At 39.8% G+C, this 19,944-nt stretch overlaps 1 protein-coding gene across 1 annotated transcript in view; it reads right to left on the bottom strand.

Moving 5' to 3' along the window:
* LOC124605393 (serine/threonine-protein kinase PLK4) overlaps positions 1 to 19,944 on the bottom strand; it is a 234,523-nt gene that overhangs the window by 16,136 nt on the left and 198,443 nt on the right. Inside the window, exons 12-13 of the mRNA XM_047137037.1 lie at positions 9,789 to 9,922; positions 6,359 to 6,511 (exon numbers count right to left, since the gene is read on the bottom strand). Coding sequence (XP_046992993.1) covers positions 6,359 to 6,511; positions 9,789 to 9,922 — 287 coding nt within the window. The remainder of the gene's footprint in view (positions 1 to 6,358; positions 6,512 to 9,788; positions 9,923 to 19,944) is intronic.

Genomic DNA, 19,944 nt, shown 5'->3' with positions numbered 1-19,944 from the left:
CTAGGTTGCTGGAACGAAGATGGAGCCGACGCAGTGGGTGGGCAAATGGTCACCTCGTCCAAAAACAGAATGCATGAGTCGGTCAAAGATCCAGGTGATGTTGGTTGTGTTTTTTGACTACAAAGTCATTATCCATCATGAATTTGTGCCATGTGCTCAGATGGTAAATCAGGAAGTCTGGTAGGGAATCCTAGTGCACATGAGGGATGCTGTGCACAGGAAGAATTGTGGGAAAACCAGAGTTGGATGTTGCATCATGACAATGTGCCAGCTCACGCATCACTCCTTGTCTGCAGCTATCCAGCAAAACACCACATACCCGTTGTGCCCCATCTGCCATATTCTCCAGACCTTGCTCCAGCAGACTTTTTCCTGTATCCCAAACTGAAAACACATTGAAAGGACGTAGTTTCCAACCATGGAGGAGATACAGGACAATTCGACAAGAAACCTGCGCACCATCCCACAAAATGTGTTCCAGGAGGTGTTCCAAAACTGGAAGAAACGTTGGAAACGGTGTATTCCCAGTAGAGGGGACTATTTTGAAGGGGACAGTGCTTAAGATGTTGTACAATAAGCAATAAAGCAGATATAGCAAAATTTCGGTTTCTTTTTGAACACACCTCGTAATTTACAGATTACATGCTTCCTACAAGAGCAAAATTGGAAATGGTCTTCCAAAGTATATATTTCTAAAAACAAAGATAGATATTTTAGATATATTTTTAGATGTATTTTTCCCACGTGGAATATTTCCCTCTATTATATTTAAAGTATATATATCTCTAGATTTCAAAAAGACATTGCAGGAGCTCCATTAGTGTGACACAGCTTTTATTAAGAAAGAGCAACACTGCACCTGGTATTACTGCTTGTCTCTGTACAACTCAATGCAATGCTAATTAAGCAGCTCAGGCTGCCACTTGTGTGTCACAGACAAATATATCATAATCACTTTTATTTATATCTTCCACCACATACGGAAGAAGCTCAAACATGTTTTTTCGCCAACAAACTTAAGATAACAGTCAAGACTAGTTGGGAAACATTAACATCGGGAACAGTAAATGAAAATATAGCCATGAAGGCTTTCACGATAGATATGTTGGGTTAAATGTTCTTGGTGCACTTGTCACGTTAATTCTCTATGAAAATGAAAAAAGAATTTATCTTGAAAGCTATTAACTAGTTATCTGCAAAAGGATTGTCAATGAACATGGTTAAAAACATAGCACACTGAATTTTGTACTGCTAAGACTTGACCTCTTCCTCAAGAACAATGCTTCAGAGAAAAAGTTGATTTATTTTGTACGTACGGAAAGTTTCTGACTGGAACACAAGCAATGAGATGAATGAAAACAACCAACTACATTATGGAGGTGCGATGTTTTAGCAGTAGACAGGAAAATAAATGAGACACCAGTATCTAGAGCAGCCAATAATGAAGAGAAGGTTCTGAATCACCCCCCCCCCCCCCCAAAGTATTAAACTGCAAAGTTAATGCTATACTATGCTCAGTGTATCCAAATGTACAACATAAGTTAGTGCATGATGATCTGTACTATTCACATGTTGTTGGCCCTTGTGGTGGCAATATTACCTGAACTGAGGTCCACTCCACTTCAGGTCTGACTTATCCTAGCATGATGTCATGAATAAATGTGCCACAATCTCTTGCTCACAATGTTTGCAACTATCACTAAGACAGAGACAAAAGTGACAAATGACATCACCATCACACAAGGTGGGTTCCAAAAGTAATTTGAGCATATCCATAAAATGTCATTTAATGAATAAATTTGTAGTCAAAAATTTACAGAACAGCCCCCTCCGTATCATTACACTTCTGGAGGTGGTGTTTCCAGGCCTGGAAGGCATCCTAGAAAGCCTTCTCTGGAATATCCTTTAGAGATGATATAACATGAGCCCGACTGTTTTCAGTTGTGTCCCAATGTTTCAGGCCTCCTTTTAAGGGAGGAGGAGGAGGAGGAGGAGGATGGGGATGGGGATGGGGATGGGGATGGGGGGGGGGGGGGGGGAGTCTGTGGGTGTTAGATCAGGACTATAGGGAAGATGGGAAAGCAATGGGGTGTGGGTCCTGGACAGAAATTCTGTGACATTGGAGGTACTGGGGCTTGGCAATTATCCCTCATCCTTGAAGGCGTGTGACACTGCTTTTCAGTATTATGGTCATTTCCAAAGCATGGTCCTCATACTTACAAATATTTAGTAGACAACTTCTCTGACACCAAAGAGGACAATGGGCATGGCTATGATCAGGACTGGCTCATGTGTGCATTCTTGGGCCACGGTGATGCTGGTGTGTGCCACTCTGAACTCTGTCTTTTCATCTCTGGGACCTACTCATGATTCATAACTGAGTATTAAAAAAATTAGGATAATTTTCACACATTTCCAAGAGTTCTTGTTACTGAGGCATTCACATGTCCATCTGTTCATTGAACACTTGGGACCAATTTGGCACATACCTTTTGCATGTTCTAATATTCAGTTTCAATGCGATAAATGGCTGTATCTGTGATGATTATCAAGTTTCCATTAATGACTGAAGGTTCAACAATCTGAATTCGAACAATCATGCATACACATCACATTTTCGTTGATCTGGAAGGTTGATGGAGGTTCATGGTCAGCTTTGTTAGCGATATCCTCTCAACCCTCCTTGAATGACTGGAGCCATCAAAGAAATTGTGATTTGGACAAGCAATCACTTCCAAAGACCTACTGAATAAATAGAAACTGTTCAGTGGCTGACTTCTCACATTTAACACAAAATCTGATAGTGTAATGTTGTTTCACAGAACGATCCACTATGCTGTGCTCGTAACTGCAAAATTGGGTTCATGGGAATGCACATCCTGACTCTCCAGCAGGTGAGATGAGACTGATATCAGGCATATTTTGAAGTTAACATCACCCTCCACCTATTGCATCGGGAAGAATATGGATGCATTACTTATAGAATCCTCCTTGTATGAGGACAAATATCTCCCGAACATGGCAAACACATTTTATTCATTGCTCAAAAGTGTATATTAACAAAAAACTTGTTAACATAGCATAGCTAAAGCACTACATTCAAATACATTACTCACTCTACAGACAACAATAAACAGAAGTACTTTTCATTTTGACCTCTATCATCAGCTGAACATCAAAAAGCTGCCACTACATTCACATGGCCACAAAGCTGTGAAAATTATCCAAATATTCTTATAACTTTGTCGAAGTCTTTAAAAACACACTATACTTCCTATAGTCTCCTGGTTTACACTTCTGTTAGTATCCATTTGAGGCCATATTGTCACTCACTGCCCTCACCATACTTCTCTTGACGTTTTCTACAGTTCTCTCAGCATCCCAACACTGAACATCTCCCGTGTTAATCCACATTTTGCGACATCCACCGAGAGCCATGCCTGCCCCTATCCCAATCCCCATTCGTGACTAGTACAGTTTTCATCCTTCTGCTGCCATATTCCTTTCCTCACCCTACTCCAACACCTGTTTCTACATCTAAACTCTGTGAACCACTGTGAAGTGTATAGCAGAGGGTACATCCCACTGTACCAGTTATTAGGGCTTTTTCCCAATCCTTTCACGTATAGAGCATGAGAAAAAGAGTAAGCTGTGATTAACTTAATCTTATCTTCACGATCCCTATGGGAGCAATGTGCAGGGGGTGATAGATAGTATATTCCTAGATTCATCATTTAAAGCTGGTTCTTGAAACCTGGTCAGCAGACTTCCTAAGGATAGTTTACGTCTCTTCAAGAGTCTGCCAGTTCAGTTCTTTCAACATCTCAGTCACTCTCTCCCATGGGTCAAACAAACCTGTGACTATTCATGCTGCCCTTCTCTATATACATTCAATATCCCCTGCTAATCCTATTTGGTTTGTGTCCCACACACTTCAGCAATGTTCTAGGCCACATCACACGAGTGATTTATAAGCAATCTCCTTTACAGACAGACTGAATTTCCTTAGTATTCTACCAATACATCGAATTCTGCTACCTGCTTTACTCACAACTGAGTCCACGTGTTCATTCCACTTGACATCCCTGCTAAGTGTCACACCCACATACTATGTTTTTAAGTGCACAATTTTGCATTTTTGATCTTTAAAGCAACCTGCCAATCACTGCACCAATTTTAAATCTTATCAAGGTCTGACTGAATATTTGTACAGCTTCATTTAGACTGCAATTCATTATAGATGACTTCATCAGCTACACAAAGTCTGAGGTTACTATTAATATTGTCTGCGAGATCATTAGTAAACAACATGGACAGAAATCGACCCAACACACTTTCCTGGGATACACCCAAAAGTTACTTCTACATCTGTCTCCCCACACAACTATACATCGAAGTGTAAACTTGAAAGGAAGATATGCAGGGAGGACTACTAAATATGCAGTACTTGAGATTTCTCTGGTCTCTTTTTTTCTGTTTCCCTTTTAAAAATATTTGACCTTGATGTGTTTTAGTTATATTTTGTAAATGAAATTCAGTAAATGTGAAGCTGAAGAAATGTTTACAACAATAACAACATACACTACTCAATGTAAGAAACAATTTTAAAATTGGGATCATAACAGCCAGCACAATGAGAGTTTATTCACCAAACAGTAAATTAAAATACACAAAGTGCAGTTAGTTACTCTATATATGTTCACTGAAAAAACACCACGCCTGTGCAGAGCCATAGTATAATGAAACTGTGCATAACATATTCTTCTATAAAACTGTTTTCTTCAGGGTGTATATGCAGACAAGAAAAAATATTCCCAGATTTCCCAGTTACAAATATTGGTCTTTTTTGTGCATGTAAACCATGTAGGGAGTTATGATGATAAAACACAGAGTGCTATAGCTCACTGACAAATGAGGTTTTGTAAATTTAAGAGGTAAACAGTACAAATTAAGATATAACATCAAACCTAGATGAGGTGCCTGACAACTGTTGAAACACATCTTGTGATCGAAAAACATTTTCACGGTAGGCAGGCATGTAAAATTCTGCTAAAGCTTTTCAGTGTGGTTTTTGGAAAGCCAATTTTCTAGGAGCAACATTACTACATAATCTTGTGTTTGGTTCGTTACTATGGCATGATGCCATACTTGCCAGAAGATTAAAATGCGTACCTGAAATTCTGCGAACAGTTGAACCTAGCTAATAGTAGTGATTGAAACACTTTAAAAAATTAAAAAAGATATTTACATATGCATGACCCCCCCCCCCCCCCCCCCACACACACAGGTAATATACATGTAGCCCCTGCAAAAAAGATTAACACAAGCCAAATTTCTTTGGCAAACCAACAAAAATACCTTCATTGTTCTGCAAAGTGATTAATGCTTAATAGCCAGTAATGTGGAAATATAATAAAATTGTAAAACTGAAACTAATAGCATATTTCAGTCTTCTGTAACTCCCCACTACAGCTCTGACTGCTCTGTGCATGTGCGAATCTGGCATTTGGGCAGGCCAGAAAAAATCTGGCTGCTTGCAGCTACTGCTTCCACTTCTAACAGCCACACTTCAAGTAGGGAGAAGGGGAGAAGATGCTGCTCACATGCGACTTCAGCTCTGTGCATACACATAAGACCGCTGGCTACTGCTCAAATGAACCTAATTTAAACAGTTGTGATGCCATGCTCACCAAAAGCAGTTTGTTGTTATGAAGTATTGCATACGCATGTTCTTTGTCCTAAGCCTTTGAAATATTTTGCTGTCAGCAGACACTTGTGGCTGCACTGTGTTTTGTTGTCACAATATGTGCATTTTCTAGTAACATAAGTTTGCTATTAGTACTTTTCTCTCGTTTATTTTTTATTGCTGCAGTATGTGGCTAAAGTAAAATTCGCTTTTAGAGTATCAGTTCTTACTGGTCAAAACTGCAAAAATTTAGTTCAAAACTAAAACAATGAAAAATTCCTGGAATAAAAAAAAATTCCAGGTTTTTCCTGAATTTCCCTGGATGTGTACACTTTGTTCTTGTTCACAAATCCAGTATTATTTATTAGAGTGAATATACACTGAGACAAACAAAGTACAATGTTTTAATTTCCCTGAGATCATTCCTAACACTAACAAACTTCTGAAGGTCTTGACTATGAAATGACTTATAATTTTGTTCTCCTTTTTAGTCTACCAAACAAGTTAACAGTTCTGTAAGACTGACGTTACGATGGGCTGAATACTGAAATAAGCAGCAATTCTGAATGACTGTGCCTCTCATACAGCATAAAAATTTTATGCTAGAGTTTTGGATGACTGTCAAATATACATAAAAATATTTCAAAGCTGCATACAATGGTATCTACTTACAATCGGCAACTGGGCCACATTTTCCTTAGTTTGAAAGGCACGTGCCCCTCCAGTATTTGGTTTTCGTCCAATAGTTACTGGAAAACAACTTTGCTTTGAGTTCTTGCAGATTTTTTCAAGTGTTTCCTCCACCAGCCTGCAGTGTGCATAGCACTGAAAATGTATAATTCATTTCAGTATATAAGAAAACATATAATTTTATTCATGCAGGAACAAAGTTTACATGAAAGAGATAACAATTAACTACATCAGAAAATTGTTTATTTCATATACAGATCTATCAAATAATAACATATTTAAGAAGCAAGATGTTTGAGAGCAAAGAAAAAGAGGGCACTAAAAGTTCATCAAGAACATACCAGTAAAAAAAAAAAAAAAATAATTTGTAGTGTTCCACAAACATCACAACAACCAATGGTAAACCATTGCAGCTTACAGATGCATGCAGCTGCTGAAGGCTACAGCCCCCTCACCTTGATAAGGTCCATATAACATGGAGTAAGGTTTGCTGTAAGTTTGCTAGGTGGCATATTTGACTGATGGCTAGCAAAGATTGCAAATGGCTGGCTAGCATGCCAAACCTCTCAAAAGTGTGTAATACTTAACATGGCAGTCAGCTGGCTCGCTAAACTGCGTGCACAAAAGACAATTCTCTGTAACCTTTCTCAAATGATTTTAAACAAACTATATTTGTCTCACACCTCATAGCCTGATTCATCAGCTTCATGATGAACTGCTTATCATTTATTTAACTATTATGATACTTCAACATTAAGTGAGGAATTCCATGGAATTCAAACAGTTTAGAATGAAACATAAGGTTTGCCATGAATTTTTGTTTGGTGCATGTTAAAGATTTTTTCAATGAAATGGTGTAATTTTGTAAGCACCATAGATAGCAGGTGGAACAAGGGTGTTTTTTTAATAACATAGGTGAAGAACTTACATGTTTATATCTGTACTGAGAATGTGCTTTTTCAGAAACTATTATCTTGTTCTTGGTTCCTAGATTAATAATACAATGTTTCATGCCTCCACCACAATTTCAACTGCATTAGAATGCTAATGAAATGAATCTTTGTAAGCTCTGATGTGTTTTCGGGGAGGGGGGGACAAGACAGAAGTGAAAAAGAGTTCCAAAATCACCAAAGAAGCAAGTGAAAGTTCTGAAACATTTTGAGTGGCCTCACTCATACACTGAGAATTTTAAGCACACAGGAAAGCATTAAAGATCGCAGTTATATTATCAGTGAACAATCAGTGCATGTGTTTCATAAAAGAATGATTTATGCCCATCACAGTCTGATGAGGAATATTACAAACTTTGTAAGGATACCATGGGAATGAGAGCATAAATCAAAATAATTTCTCCTATTTCATTTAAAAGAAACATATCAAATACACAAAATAGTAAATAGGGCAAAATAAGATTCAGAACGTTTAATGGTCTCAGCCATACAGAAACCACTTTTATAACACCCAAAATGGATAGTGTAGTCCTTTTTATCCTTACACTAATAAACATAGTTATTGAGATAATTTGTTCAGCACAAATTCCACAGTATCTGAAAGGAATGTATGATAAAACATGTCAACAGTTCTGAGAACACATAGGTGTAAGTGGGTGATCCAATAAATAAGGTAACAAGAGCTCTCGTGTGTGTATTAATACCCCATGTAAATTAAATGCCATGTCTAAGTAGACAATCAAAACATTCAAATGCAGCTTATAGATGGAGGTAGTTGCGCTGTTGCACTTTTGTATACAGCGTCAAGATGGATGCATTGGCACAAAGTTGGTGACTGAAATGCAAAGTGTAATACGGTATTTTACATTTAAAGGAAAGGTTCCCAGCAGTAGTTCACAGTCAACTGGTGGAAATTTGCATAGTCATGTCACAAAAACAGGTGTGGTTTTGCTGTCTGAAATTAGATAAACACAGAACTCCAGTGTGAGACAAGCAAAGGTCACAGTAGACAAACATGTCTACCTCACATCATAAGGCGTACAGTGTTAACGGCTTGATTCAAGGTGATGACCACATTTGTGTCAGGCAGCCTGCACACAAGCTCAATATCTCCAGTGGCAGTGTAGTGAATATCGTGCACAATGCAATGGACTGCCAGAAGATGGGTTCTTGTTGTGTACCATGGTAACTCTCAGATGGCAAAAAAGTCAAGTGAATGGTGTTGCCTTTCTAGCACTGAATGCGGTATAAGGTGCGCAGTGTTCCATTCCTGCACTGTATTGTCACAGGGGATGAAAAATGGGCACATCATCTGACACATAACAAAAAAGAAAATATTAAATGTCATGCGATCCCCCTCTTCCCACCTTAATCAGTTCAAAACAATTGTACCTGAAATGGGCACTGTCTTTTGGGACACGGTGGAGGAACTGCTGGTTGGTTTCCTCAAACACAATGACAGTGAATGCTGCTAGTTACAGTGCCATGCAGAAACGGTTGGACAGGGTAATTTGAAGGAAATGACCAGCATTGCTTTCAACAGATATTGTAGTGTTACATAACAATACCCGACCACATATGATCTTGGTTACGCATGATTTGGTCCAACAATTCCAGTAGACTGTACTGGATCACCATCTGTAAAGCTTGGACCATAAACCAAGCACCTTCCTGGTCACCACTTCAGAACTGAAGTCAACAATAACGTGTCTATTATTAAAAGTCTCCTACACCCGGACCCTGATTTCTTCTATGCTGGTTTCAGCAAACTGATTTACTGATGGAACAAATACATAGACAATCACAGTTATTACGTGGAAAAGTAATATGTGTCAGGGCCTTAATAACTTAGTGTATCTCTTTGATTTACAAAACAAACCTTTTCTCACAGAGGCTTTGTTTCCTTACTTTTTGAACCACCCTCATATTAATTTTAAAATCCATGTACAGTCGTATCATATTAGACCATCATCTGCATATTAAACATTTTATAACACATGTAAAATTAATTATATTTTGTAACTGATTACTTTGATGCAGCTGGCGGAAGAAAATGCTAACCTTCAATTTAGTATGGGTTAGTCTGATCACATCATGTTTCCAAATTCACCACACACTGGTAACAAATAGTTCCACATGTACTGCTAGAGAATGCTATCTACTATGTAACTTGTTTCATCTTATAGTATTTGTGTTATTGTCTTTGAATTTATCCAGACACATAACATGCAATAACTCAAAATATACTCTTGGGGTTTAGCACTTTCTTCTCCAGACCCTTCAATTTGATGGACAAGTGATGATTTCTTAACTTGGTAGTTTGACTATTTCCAAAGTAGTCAGTTAATTCCTTTTTATACCAGACTTGATATAGAACTCAATTCTTTCTCATGGTCACTACTATGTGATATGCACAAACAGAGGCAAAGCTTAAAATTCTATGTAAGAACAAACTAGAGTACCTGGACATAATGATCCCACAACAAACGTGATCCGGGACTCAGTCCACTTTCCTGGCCTTCTTTGTTAAGAACAGTGAGGACACCTTCAGAGTTCATCACTTTAACTTCCTTACTATTCTTCTTTATCTTTCCACCTTCAAGTTAACATAAAGACCAAGATACAATCATATTGAAATTTATATTTACAACAATGAATTTACAATTAACTCAAAAATATAAAGAATGTAAAGAAATATAAAGAAAAAAAGAAAATAACTGCAGTGAAGTACTGGAAATATAAATAACAACATTAATGATAAATGGCATTAGCATAAATAATAAAGATCATTTTCTGGAAATTGTGCCATATCACATTATATACAAAATGAGGCATATTTCATAATAGTTTAACTGGGATTTTTCTTTTCTGTGTAGGTGATTTATTTATGGCATCGTCACAAAATTCTGAAAATATACGAATGAAAAATCATAAAAATATAACTTATATTTCTGGAAATTATGCAGTTTTCTATGAGGGTTGAATGAAAAGTAATGCCTCCATCTTTGTTAATTGGGTTTGGATGGGAATATTTTAATAAATGAAATGCAGAAATAAACCTTAGAATGTGCTATCTAATTTCCAATATTCACTTTTCCACATAACCACCAGCCAATTGGATACATTTCTGCCAACAATGAACAAAGTTTTCTGAAGAAGAAAGGCATCATCTTCATTCTCGTAATGCGAGAGGAGTTCCCGGCAAATTTCAAGTCTGTGCGCTTTCATTTCAGGAATCAGCATCTGGGGTACCCATCGTGCAAAAACCTTCTGATAGCCAAGCAAAGCAACAATGTGACCCACATGTTCTTGTGAAATGCCGATTGTGCTTGCAATTTCTCTCTGTGTGGTACAATGATTGTCCTGAATCAATCCGTCAACATTTTGCTTGTGAAACTCGGTGGTTGATGTCACAGGACATCCAACTCTTTGTTTGTCATGCAGGTCAGATGTTCCTGCCTCAACATCTTTAAACTTACTCACCCAACGACACACAGTACTCACATCAACACAATCACCATAAACTGCTTTCATTCTCTGATGAATCTCCTTTGGGGTGACATCTTCTGCTATCAGGAATTCAATGACTGAACGTTGCTTAAATCGCATTGACCGCCAGCCTGCGCAAGGTTCCATACTTTACACTGTAACAACACAACTGTTCATGCTAACGCTTCCCACCAACTGGAGCTGTAGAGAAGAGGCTACGGAATAAGCCAGTACCTGCCACATACCAATGCTGCCAACTATTGAAGAGTTACGAAGGTGGAGGCATTACTTTTCAGTCAATCCTAGTATTAACAAGGTAATGGCAGAAATGGCTGATTGGTCATGCCTCTCATAGGTCCTTGATAGTTCCTTGCTAGGCACTCTTGCACTACATGGTCTACAACTTGCTCAGATTCCCCACAGTCATGCACCACAGAAACTGATATACCCCACACTTCATGGAGTTGCACTTCACATAGCCTGTTTTTATTCTTTCAGCCTTATCTAAATGCTCGTAAGAAGATTCATTTCCAGAAGTTCTTGTGTGGGATCTGCATTCTCTTAGTGGGTGAGCATCAATGGTCGAAGTTCAAGAGCATTATACAATATACTTTAGACAGGTATGTGCTGAGCAGTATTGTGCGAGATGTAAAAGAACCACTGTAGTTTGACAACCATGTTGGTAGCTGCTACACAACGAAAAAAAAGGGCACCACTGGAAATTTAAACATAGCCAAACTAAATGATACCAAAATTAGTGTAAGGAGGGTTAAGCATGAAGTTTCAATGAATTTGAAATTAAAATTCTATCCACTGGCTTGGCAGAATATCTTAAGAAGTGAAGTTTTGGTCTTTTGTTAAATCTGTAAATGGGTCATAGCCATCTGTCTAGGCTCATTGTGATGTTGAAACAGAGGATGACACAGAAAACGCAGAAATACTAAACGTCTTTTTCTAAAACTGTCTCACACAGGAAAGTTGCACTGGTGTTCCTCCTTTAAATTGCCGTGTGAATAAAAAAATGACAGATAATGAAATAAGAGACCAAGGGTTAGTAAAACAAATGAGATCGCTCAAAAGAGGAAAGGTTACTGGACCCAATGGGATACCAGTCTGATTCTACGCAGAGTGTGCGAAAGAAGCTGCCTCTCTTTCACCTACAGTGTATCACAGGATCTAGAGGAACAAAGTATTACTAATGACTGAAAAAAGGCACAGGTCATTCCTGTTTCAAGAAGGCTCATCAAACAGATGCACAAAACATACGACTATTTCTCTGACTTCAGTCTGTTTGGAACGCATATTATGTATGCATAGTGACATTTCTGAGGGCCAAAAATTTCCTCTCTAAGAATCAACATTGATTCTGAAAACAACCATCATGTGAAACCCAGCTCATTCTGTTCATCACGAGATCCAGGAAGCACCCAGAGAGATGCCGTGTTCCTTGACTTCCAGAAAGTGTTCGGTACAGTTCTGCTATGCTGCTTAGTGAACCAAATATGAGCATATGGAATATCTGACCAAATGTGTGATTTAACTGACAAGTTTCTAGCAAACAGGACACAGCCTGTTACTGCACCAAGGAATTATCACAGGACCATTACTTTTTAACAACTCATATAATTGACCTATTATACAACACAGGAAGTTCCATGAAGCTTTTTGTTGATGATACTGTAGCATACAGAGAAGTCACAACAGTAGAAAATTGTAGTGAAATGCAGGAAGATCTGCAGAGGATAGACATTTGGTGCAGGGAGTGGCAACTGACACTCAACATAAAAAAGTAATGTAATGCTAATACATAGACAGAAAAACCCTTTATTTTATGATTTCATGATTGCAGAGCAATCACTGGGAGCAGTTATTTCCATAAAATATCTAGGAGTATGTGTATGGAGAAATATGAAGTGGAATGACCACATAAACTTAATTGGAAGTAAGGCAGATGCCAGACTGAGATTAACTGGGAGAATCTTCCAGAAATGTAGTTCAACAACAATGGAAGTAGCTCATAAAACACTGCTTCGACCAATACTCGAATATTGCTCATCAGTCTGGAATTTGTACCAGATAGGATTGATAGAGGGAACAGAGAAGATCCAAAGAGCAGTGTGTTTCATTACAGTTTCATTTAGTATGTGTACAAGTGCCACGGACATACTCAGTCAACTCCAGTGGCAGATGCTGCAAGAGAGGCATTCTGCATTATGGTGCAGGCTACTGATAAAATTCCAAGAACACATGTTCCTAGAAGAGTCAACCAATATATTGCTTCTGCCTACTTGTATCTCTTGAAAATGCAATGAAGATAAAATCAGAGAGATTCATGTCTATATGAAGGCTTAACAGCAGTCATCCTTCTGATGAACCGTACGGGACTGGAACACGAAAGAGGGGAAGTAATAGTGGCACACGAAGTACTCTCCGCCACACAACATGAGGTGGCTTGCAGAGTATAAATGTAGATGTAGATGTAGTTGATACTTTTTGTCCGTGTCCTCTTCCATTCTTCACTAATATCAAAGTTTGACCCTATGATACACTCCTGGAAATGGAAAAAAGAACACATTGACACCGGTGTGTCAGACCCACCATACTTGCTCCGGACACTGCGAGAGGGCTGTACAAGCAATGATCAGACGCACGGCACAGCGGACACACCAGGAACCGCGGTGTTGGCCGTCGAATGGCGCTAGCTGCGCAGCATTTGTGCGCCGCCGCCGTCAGTGTCAGCCAGTTTGCCGTGGCATACGGAGCTCCATCGCAGTCTTTAACACTGGTAGCATGCCGCGACAGCATGGACGTGAACCGTATGTGCAGTTGACGGACTTTGAGCGAGGGCGTATAGTGGGCATGCGGGAGGCCGGGTGGACGTACCGCCGAATTGCTCAACACGTGGGGTGTGAGGTCTCCACAGTACATCGATGTTGTCGCCAGTGGTCGGCGGAAGGTGCACGTGCCCGGCGACCTGGGACCGGACCGCAGCGACGCACGGATACACGCCAAGACCGTAGGATCCTACGCAGTGCCGTAGGGGACCGGACCGCCACTTCCCAGCAAATTAGGGACACTGTTGCTCCTGGGGTATCGGCGAGGACCATTCGCAACCGTCTCCATGAAGCTGGGCTACGGTCCCGCACACCGTTAGGCTGTCTTCCGCTCACGCCCCAACATCGTGCAGCCCGCCTCCAGTGGTGTCGCGACAGGCGTGAATGGAGGGACGAATGGAGACGTGTCGTCTTCAGCGATGAGAGTCGCTTCTGCCTTGGTGCCAATGATGGTCGTATGCGTGTTTGGCGCCGTGCAGGTGAGCGCCACAATCAGGACTGCATACGACCGAGGCACACAGGGCCAACACCCGGCATCATGGTGTGGGGAGCGATCTCCTACACTGGCCGTACACCACTGGTGATCGTCGAGGGGACACTGAATAGTGCACGGTACATCCAAACCGTCATCGAGCCCATCGTTCTACCATTCCTAGACCGGCAAGGGAACTTGCTGTTCCAACAGGACAATGCACGTCCGCATGTATCCCGTGCCACCCAACGTGCTCTAGAAGGTGTAAGTCAACTACCCTGGCCAGCAAGATCTCCGGATCTGTCCCCCATTGAGCATGTTTGGGACTGGATGAAGCGTCGTCTCACGCGGTCTGCACGTCCAGCACGAATGCTGGTCCAACTGAGGCGCCAGGTGGAAATGGCATGGCAAGCCGTTCCACAGGACTACATCCAGCATCTCTACGATCGTCTCCATGGGAGAATAGCAGCCTGCATTGCTGCGAAAGGCGGGTATACACTGTACTAGTGCCGACATTGTGCATGCTCTGTTGCCTGTGTCTATGTGCCTGTGGTTCTGTCAGTGTGATCATGTGATGTATCTGACCCCAGGAATGTGTCAATAAAGTTTCCCCTTCCTGGGACAATGAATTCACAGTGTTCTTATTTCAATTTCCAGGAGTGTATTTTCCCAAGTTGATTCCAGGGACTTCTACCGATGGTATGTTAGGTTGTTTATGCCCATAAGGGAGGTATTGTTGTCAATCAGGGTAATGTAATTTATTCCATTCTTGGAAGCCTGGATGTTCGGATCTTAGCTCAGATAGTAGAATATTGCTAAGTGCAGGAAATCATGGTGAAGGAGCAGTTTTTAATGTACCAGTTATGATCATCATGGTTTCATCAGTTGTACACAAAAATTTTTAACATGTGCATTTTTGTACCAACAAAAATCACAATATTTCTAGGTTCAAATATGCTGTAGCTGTTGTTGTTGTTGTGCAAAATGTTTTTGCTTAAATTCTCCCATGCTGTCCTAGAAAGTTTCCAGCGGTGTTGTTTCTTGTTTTTATTTGTGACTATCTTAATGAAGGTGTTCACTGTTAAGTTGGGGAATGCTTTAGGACAACACTGAGGTATTTAGGATGGAAGTTGTGCTGTACACTCTTCCCACCAAATGTGGCACTAAGTTCTTTGGCTGCTAAACAGTTATTTAGGTGAAATGCACACACTTAAATCTAAATAACTGTCTAGCAGCTAATCAACTAAATATCATATTCCTTGGGAAGAAAGTAAGATTATGTGTGATTAGGATCACACCTTCTACTGATAACCATAAGAATAGTAATAAGCTACCATTTTGAAGGGTGTCTTCCTAAAAAATCATCATGCACATTTTCTTCGGTGTTTCAGCAGACATTTGCAATTCTGCTTTTGCAATGTGCAACTGGAGTCAGCCTAAACAAATACTGCTCATCATTTCTTTCATGCGGGCTGGTGGCAATGAAAAGCACTGGTTTGTTTCCTGTTACAAACAAAATGAGTTTTAAAATGGAATTTTATGTGGCTATTCAACAGAGAGGTCCCAAACTAGTCTAGTGCAATATTTGTTTCACTGATACGTATTAACAGGGGTAAAACATGAGGAATAAGAAGTACTCCAGCAGTGAAAGCACTGCCCTGGCCCACACTGATTGCAACCACCACGCAGAAGCACGCTACTCAGTTGCTGGTGAAATACTGATAATTATTCATCTTTTACTGTTCCAGTTAATACATATCGATAAAATGGGTAATGCACTAGACTCGGAGTGCTCTATCGAATGGGCACCTAAAAGCCTGATTTAAAAATAATTTTGCTTCTAACAGGAAACCAACCGATACTTTCCGTCAACGCTGGGAGTTGCGTGTAAGTGGTGATGAGCAGGTTTTGTTTGGAATGACACCACCTACATGGTGCAAATATATGCCAAACACTAGAGAGCACATGCCTGATGACCCTTAGGAAAGGCACTTGTATAGTAATGTAAAATTCAAGAATCACACCAGTTTGGATTATATAAGTTCGAACACCTCCAAGGGAGCTCATGTGCTGGGTTGGGGAACACTATAAGAAAAGGTAACCAACATCAATATGAAGCCTTTTACCAGAATGTGAGACTACACTATAACCCTACTTTTATACTCACACAATCAACATTTTCTGCTATTTACATCAGTTTTAAATGTGTGAAAACAATGCCTCCCAAAAACAAAGCATGGATGACTTCAGAACTTTTTGAAAATACAGTTGCATAGTCTTGATACAAACATGGGAGCCTATAAAAAGAAAATTCTCCTATTTGTAGACTGTTGCCCTGTAAATCATCAAAAGATATATTTATGAAATTTGCATTTGGAATTCCTGCTGTGCACAGGAGAGGTGCAAGGTATAGCTGAATGTTGGTATTACCCATGTTTTCAAAAAATTGAACATGAAATCCACTGTGGATAAGGCATTATATCTGATGGAGACAGGAAAAGGCATGGCCTTCCCTAAAGTATCAATTCTGAAAGTTCTGCATTATACAGCAAAAATGTAGAAGAAGAGGAAAGAGTCCACCATCCCAAACTACTTTACAAAAACTGGAATTCTCCAAACAGATGAAGGAAGAGTTGTTCTACCAGATCTGGGAATGATAATGGTGATAGTGTCAACTCCACTGTGGAAAAAGTTGCAGTTGGGAGTATCTAGGGCAATATTTCCTGCATGTTGATGACAATACTTTCACCATAGACTGCGTGTCTGTGAAAGACATCATGGATTCTCAAACTCAGGAAAATACAACAGAAGAAGTGAGAGCAGTGATAGTCATAATAATGATGACAGAGCCGGGTCTTGCATTGTGGATGTAAACGCAGCAGCGAATACAATAAAGAAATACAGGATGTATATTAAGTCTGGGGATACTTCCAATTATTTACTGCACAAGAACTAAACATTGCACAGATGTCATACATATTACATTTTGAAGAGAAACTGAAAGTTTTTTTTAGAAACATTCAATATGCGTACCATGAGTGACCCGGCAAACATCAATACCGTAATTGAATTCTTGCCATACCCATCCCAACATGGCATCGTCAACTGTGCCAGTCGCTTCCTGTATTCTCTCCCAGAGCTCTGCTACATCATGTGGTAGAGGCGGTACAACACCAGATCTTTAATGTGTCCCCACAGAAAAAAGTCACGGGATGCATGATGCACCGATTTCTTTGGACTCCTTATGAATGTCTCTCATATGCCCTCCACATTCACTTCACTCACGCTGGGACATCCGCTTCTCTTTGCCGGGTACATGCAACCTGATGTAACGAATTTGTTGTCAGTGGTAAATGGCCTTCCTTGTTTGTGGCTTCTTACTATACTTGGTTCTAAATATCCATTTAACAGCTGAAGCACACTTGTTTTTGTCAAACTCCAACACACAGAAAGCTCGCTTCCCACATGAACGCGCCATGTTTGCGACTAGTGCTATCGGCAAATTACCAAACTATGCTGTGGCGGTGTACATGAAAAAGCTTTCAGGGTTTCTCTTCAAAATGACATATGTATGATATCTGTACAATGTTTGGTTCTTGTGCAATAAATAATTGAAAGTGTCCCTGGACTTTATGTACACCCTGTATATGTCCGCTGGGGATGTAGGCATCAGAACTTTTAAATGTATGTATGAACTAGAAGATCAGATTAAAAGCTTCACTAGAAGAAATGAAAACAAAAACAATTCTCGCCTTTTTGGTAGTATTGAAGGAGTTATCAACATGATTATGAAATGACAAAATTTTTTAAGACCAAGGTTTTCAAATAAAACTCAGTACAGTAAATAAAATGGGTTGTGATGTTTTTTGACACTTGGTGGCTGAGTGGTAAAATGCCAGACTACAGATTCAAAGGTCTCGTGTTGTACCCCAGGTCAGTCATAGGGTTTTTATCTGTCACTTAACACTTTTTCATATCTGACAATGTTTGATAATGTGAAAAATGTTGAGGCGCATCGGGATTCGGAAGCCTCATTAAACTGTGAGTTTTCCCATAACTATTGGAACAAGTCAATTTGAAGATCAGAGAAAAGCAATGGGATATCACCTCCAATAGGAGTCCCCACCTCCCAATAAAGCAATGTGGTGTTAAAATCAACCTGTGAGCCAAGGAAAGCTTTTCATTGCTGTTTCTTGAAGTAAGTGTTTAGCAAGTAATTTCCCACCGTTTACATTTTTCTGCACTAATGGGCTTGCCACAGTGATAACACTGGTTCGCACCTGATCACCAAAAGTAAGCACTGTTGGGCTTGGCTAGCACTTGGACAGGTAACTCTTTGGGCCTGCCGAGCGCAGTTGGCAAGCAGGGTACTCAGCCCTCATGAGGCCAATCGAGGAACTACATTATCGAGAAGCAGAGGTTCCAGTCACAATAGCTGACAATGGATGGGAGACCGGCGTGTTGACCACAGGACTCTTCGTACCCTCATCCAGTGATGCCTATCGGCTGAGGATGATGCACTGGTCAGTCAATACCCCTGGGCCTTCCGACGAGTTTGGATGGAGTTTAGTTTAATTTATATTTTTCTGCAACTAACACAACTTCTTAAAGTGCCATAGAAATTGTAAAAGAGGGTTTTCACTGTATATCCATATGATTATCACAGTCTCCTCTAACAGCTTCAAAACAGTGCCTTGTACATGCCATGTGAGCTTCTCTCTCGTTTTCAGCCTGTAAGTCATAAGTGTATTGCGTTCATTGACATCTGACACTGGTCCCTAAATTCACCATACAATAAATAAACACAAGAAATTCTTTAACTAAAATTAACACTTTCACTGTGGAAATGCACTATATGTAAAAATTCCACAACTGAATTTGTATCAACAGCATTTAAAATGAAATTATCATGTGACTTTGTTTTTTGTCACATTTTATTTTGGTTTTTAGGTCTGTGATACAGATGAGAATAACGTTATTTTACCTGTTCTTAAACCCGTATCAGCACTAACTGTAGAAGACGCCAAATAGTTTTCAATAACATAATGCAGCTTTAGATAAAAGGATGATGTAAGGGAAGAAGTAATGTTACAGGAAAAGTTTAACATGAGCTCAACAACTCTATCAGAATAAAGTCATCTTTGTTTTTAATCCACGGTAGTTGAGCTGAAGTCGTCAATAGCTGCAACCACAATTGTCTTATGACATTACAAGTACTGACAACATGCAAGAAGCATCAGAGTTCATTTATGCATGCATGGAAACATGAAACAGGCAGCACATGGAAAACTGTTATAAAATGACACAGTGAAGTCAGTTGAAGACAATGTAGGACTTATAGTACACAGTGTGCAGTAAGTCTTGCAAATGTATTTATGTGTAACAAATCAGTCCCAGTTTCACAAATTCTAGACTTCGTGCTGAATCTGAGTGACATACAAAACAGAGAGAGACAGACAGGTAGATTGTGGCAGAGTAGTGTGTAAAGAAAGGCCACAAAATGCTACTGGAAAGATGAGAATTTGGTCCATTCAATAACTTGTTGAAATTTAACTATAAAAGAGGCAGCTGATATTTGAGTACAACACAGAAATTTTAAAAGTGGTTAAGTGTAGACATTCAGGAGAGCATGAGGGTGCTCTTTGAACACCAGTCAAAAACAATGAACAACGTTTTGTGATAAGTTGGTGAGAACAGCAATTTTGAGGAGAAGCTGAGCTCTTACACTCCCAGAGGTAACAAGAAAGTCTGGATTTGCGGTGTGTGCGCTAGACTCACCTTACCACGCAAGTATAAGTTAGACCCACGTTTGGAAGATTCTGA

The sequence above is a fragment of the Schistocerca americana genome, chromosome 3 (genome assembly GCF_021461395.2).
Source record: "Schistocerca americana isolate TAMUIC-IGC-003095 chromosome 3, iqSchAmer2.1, whole genome shotgun sequence".
NCBI classification, from domain to species: Eukaryota; Metazoa; Arthropoda; class Insecta; order Orthoptera; family Acrididae; genus Schistocerca; species Schistocerca americana.
Note: the sequence above shows the minus strand (reverse complement) of the source record. Positions and strands in the feature narration are given on the sequence as shown.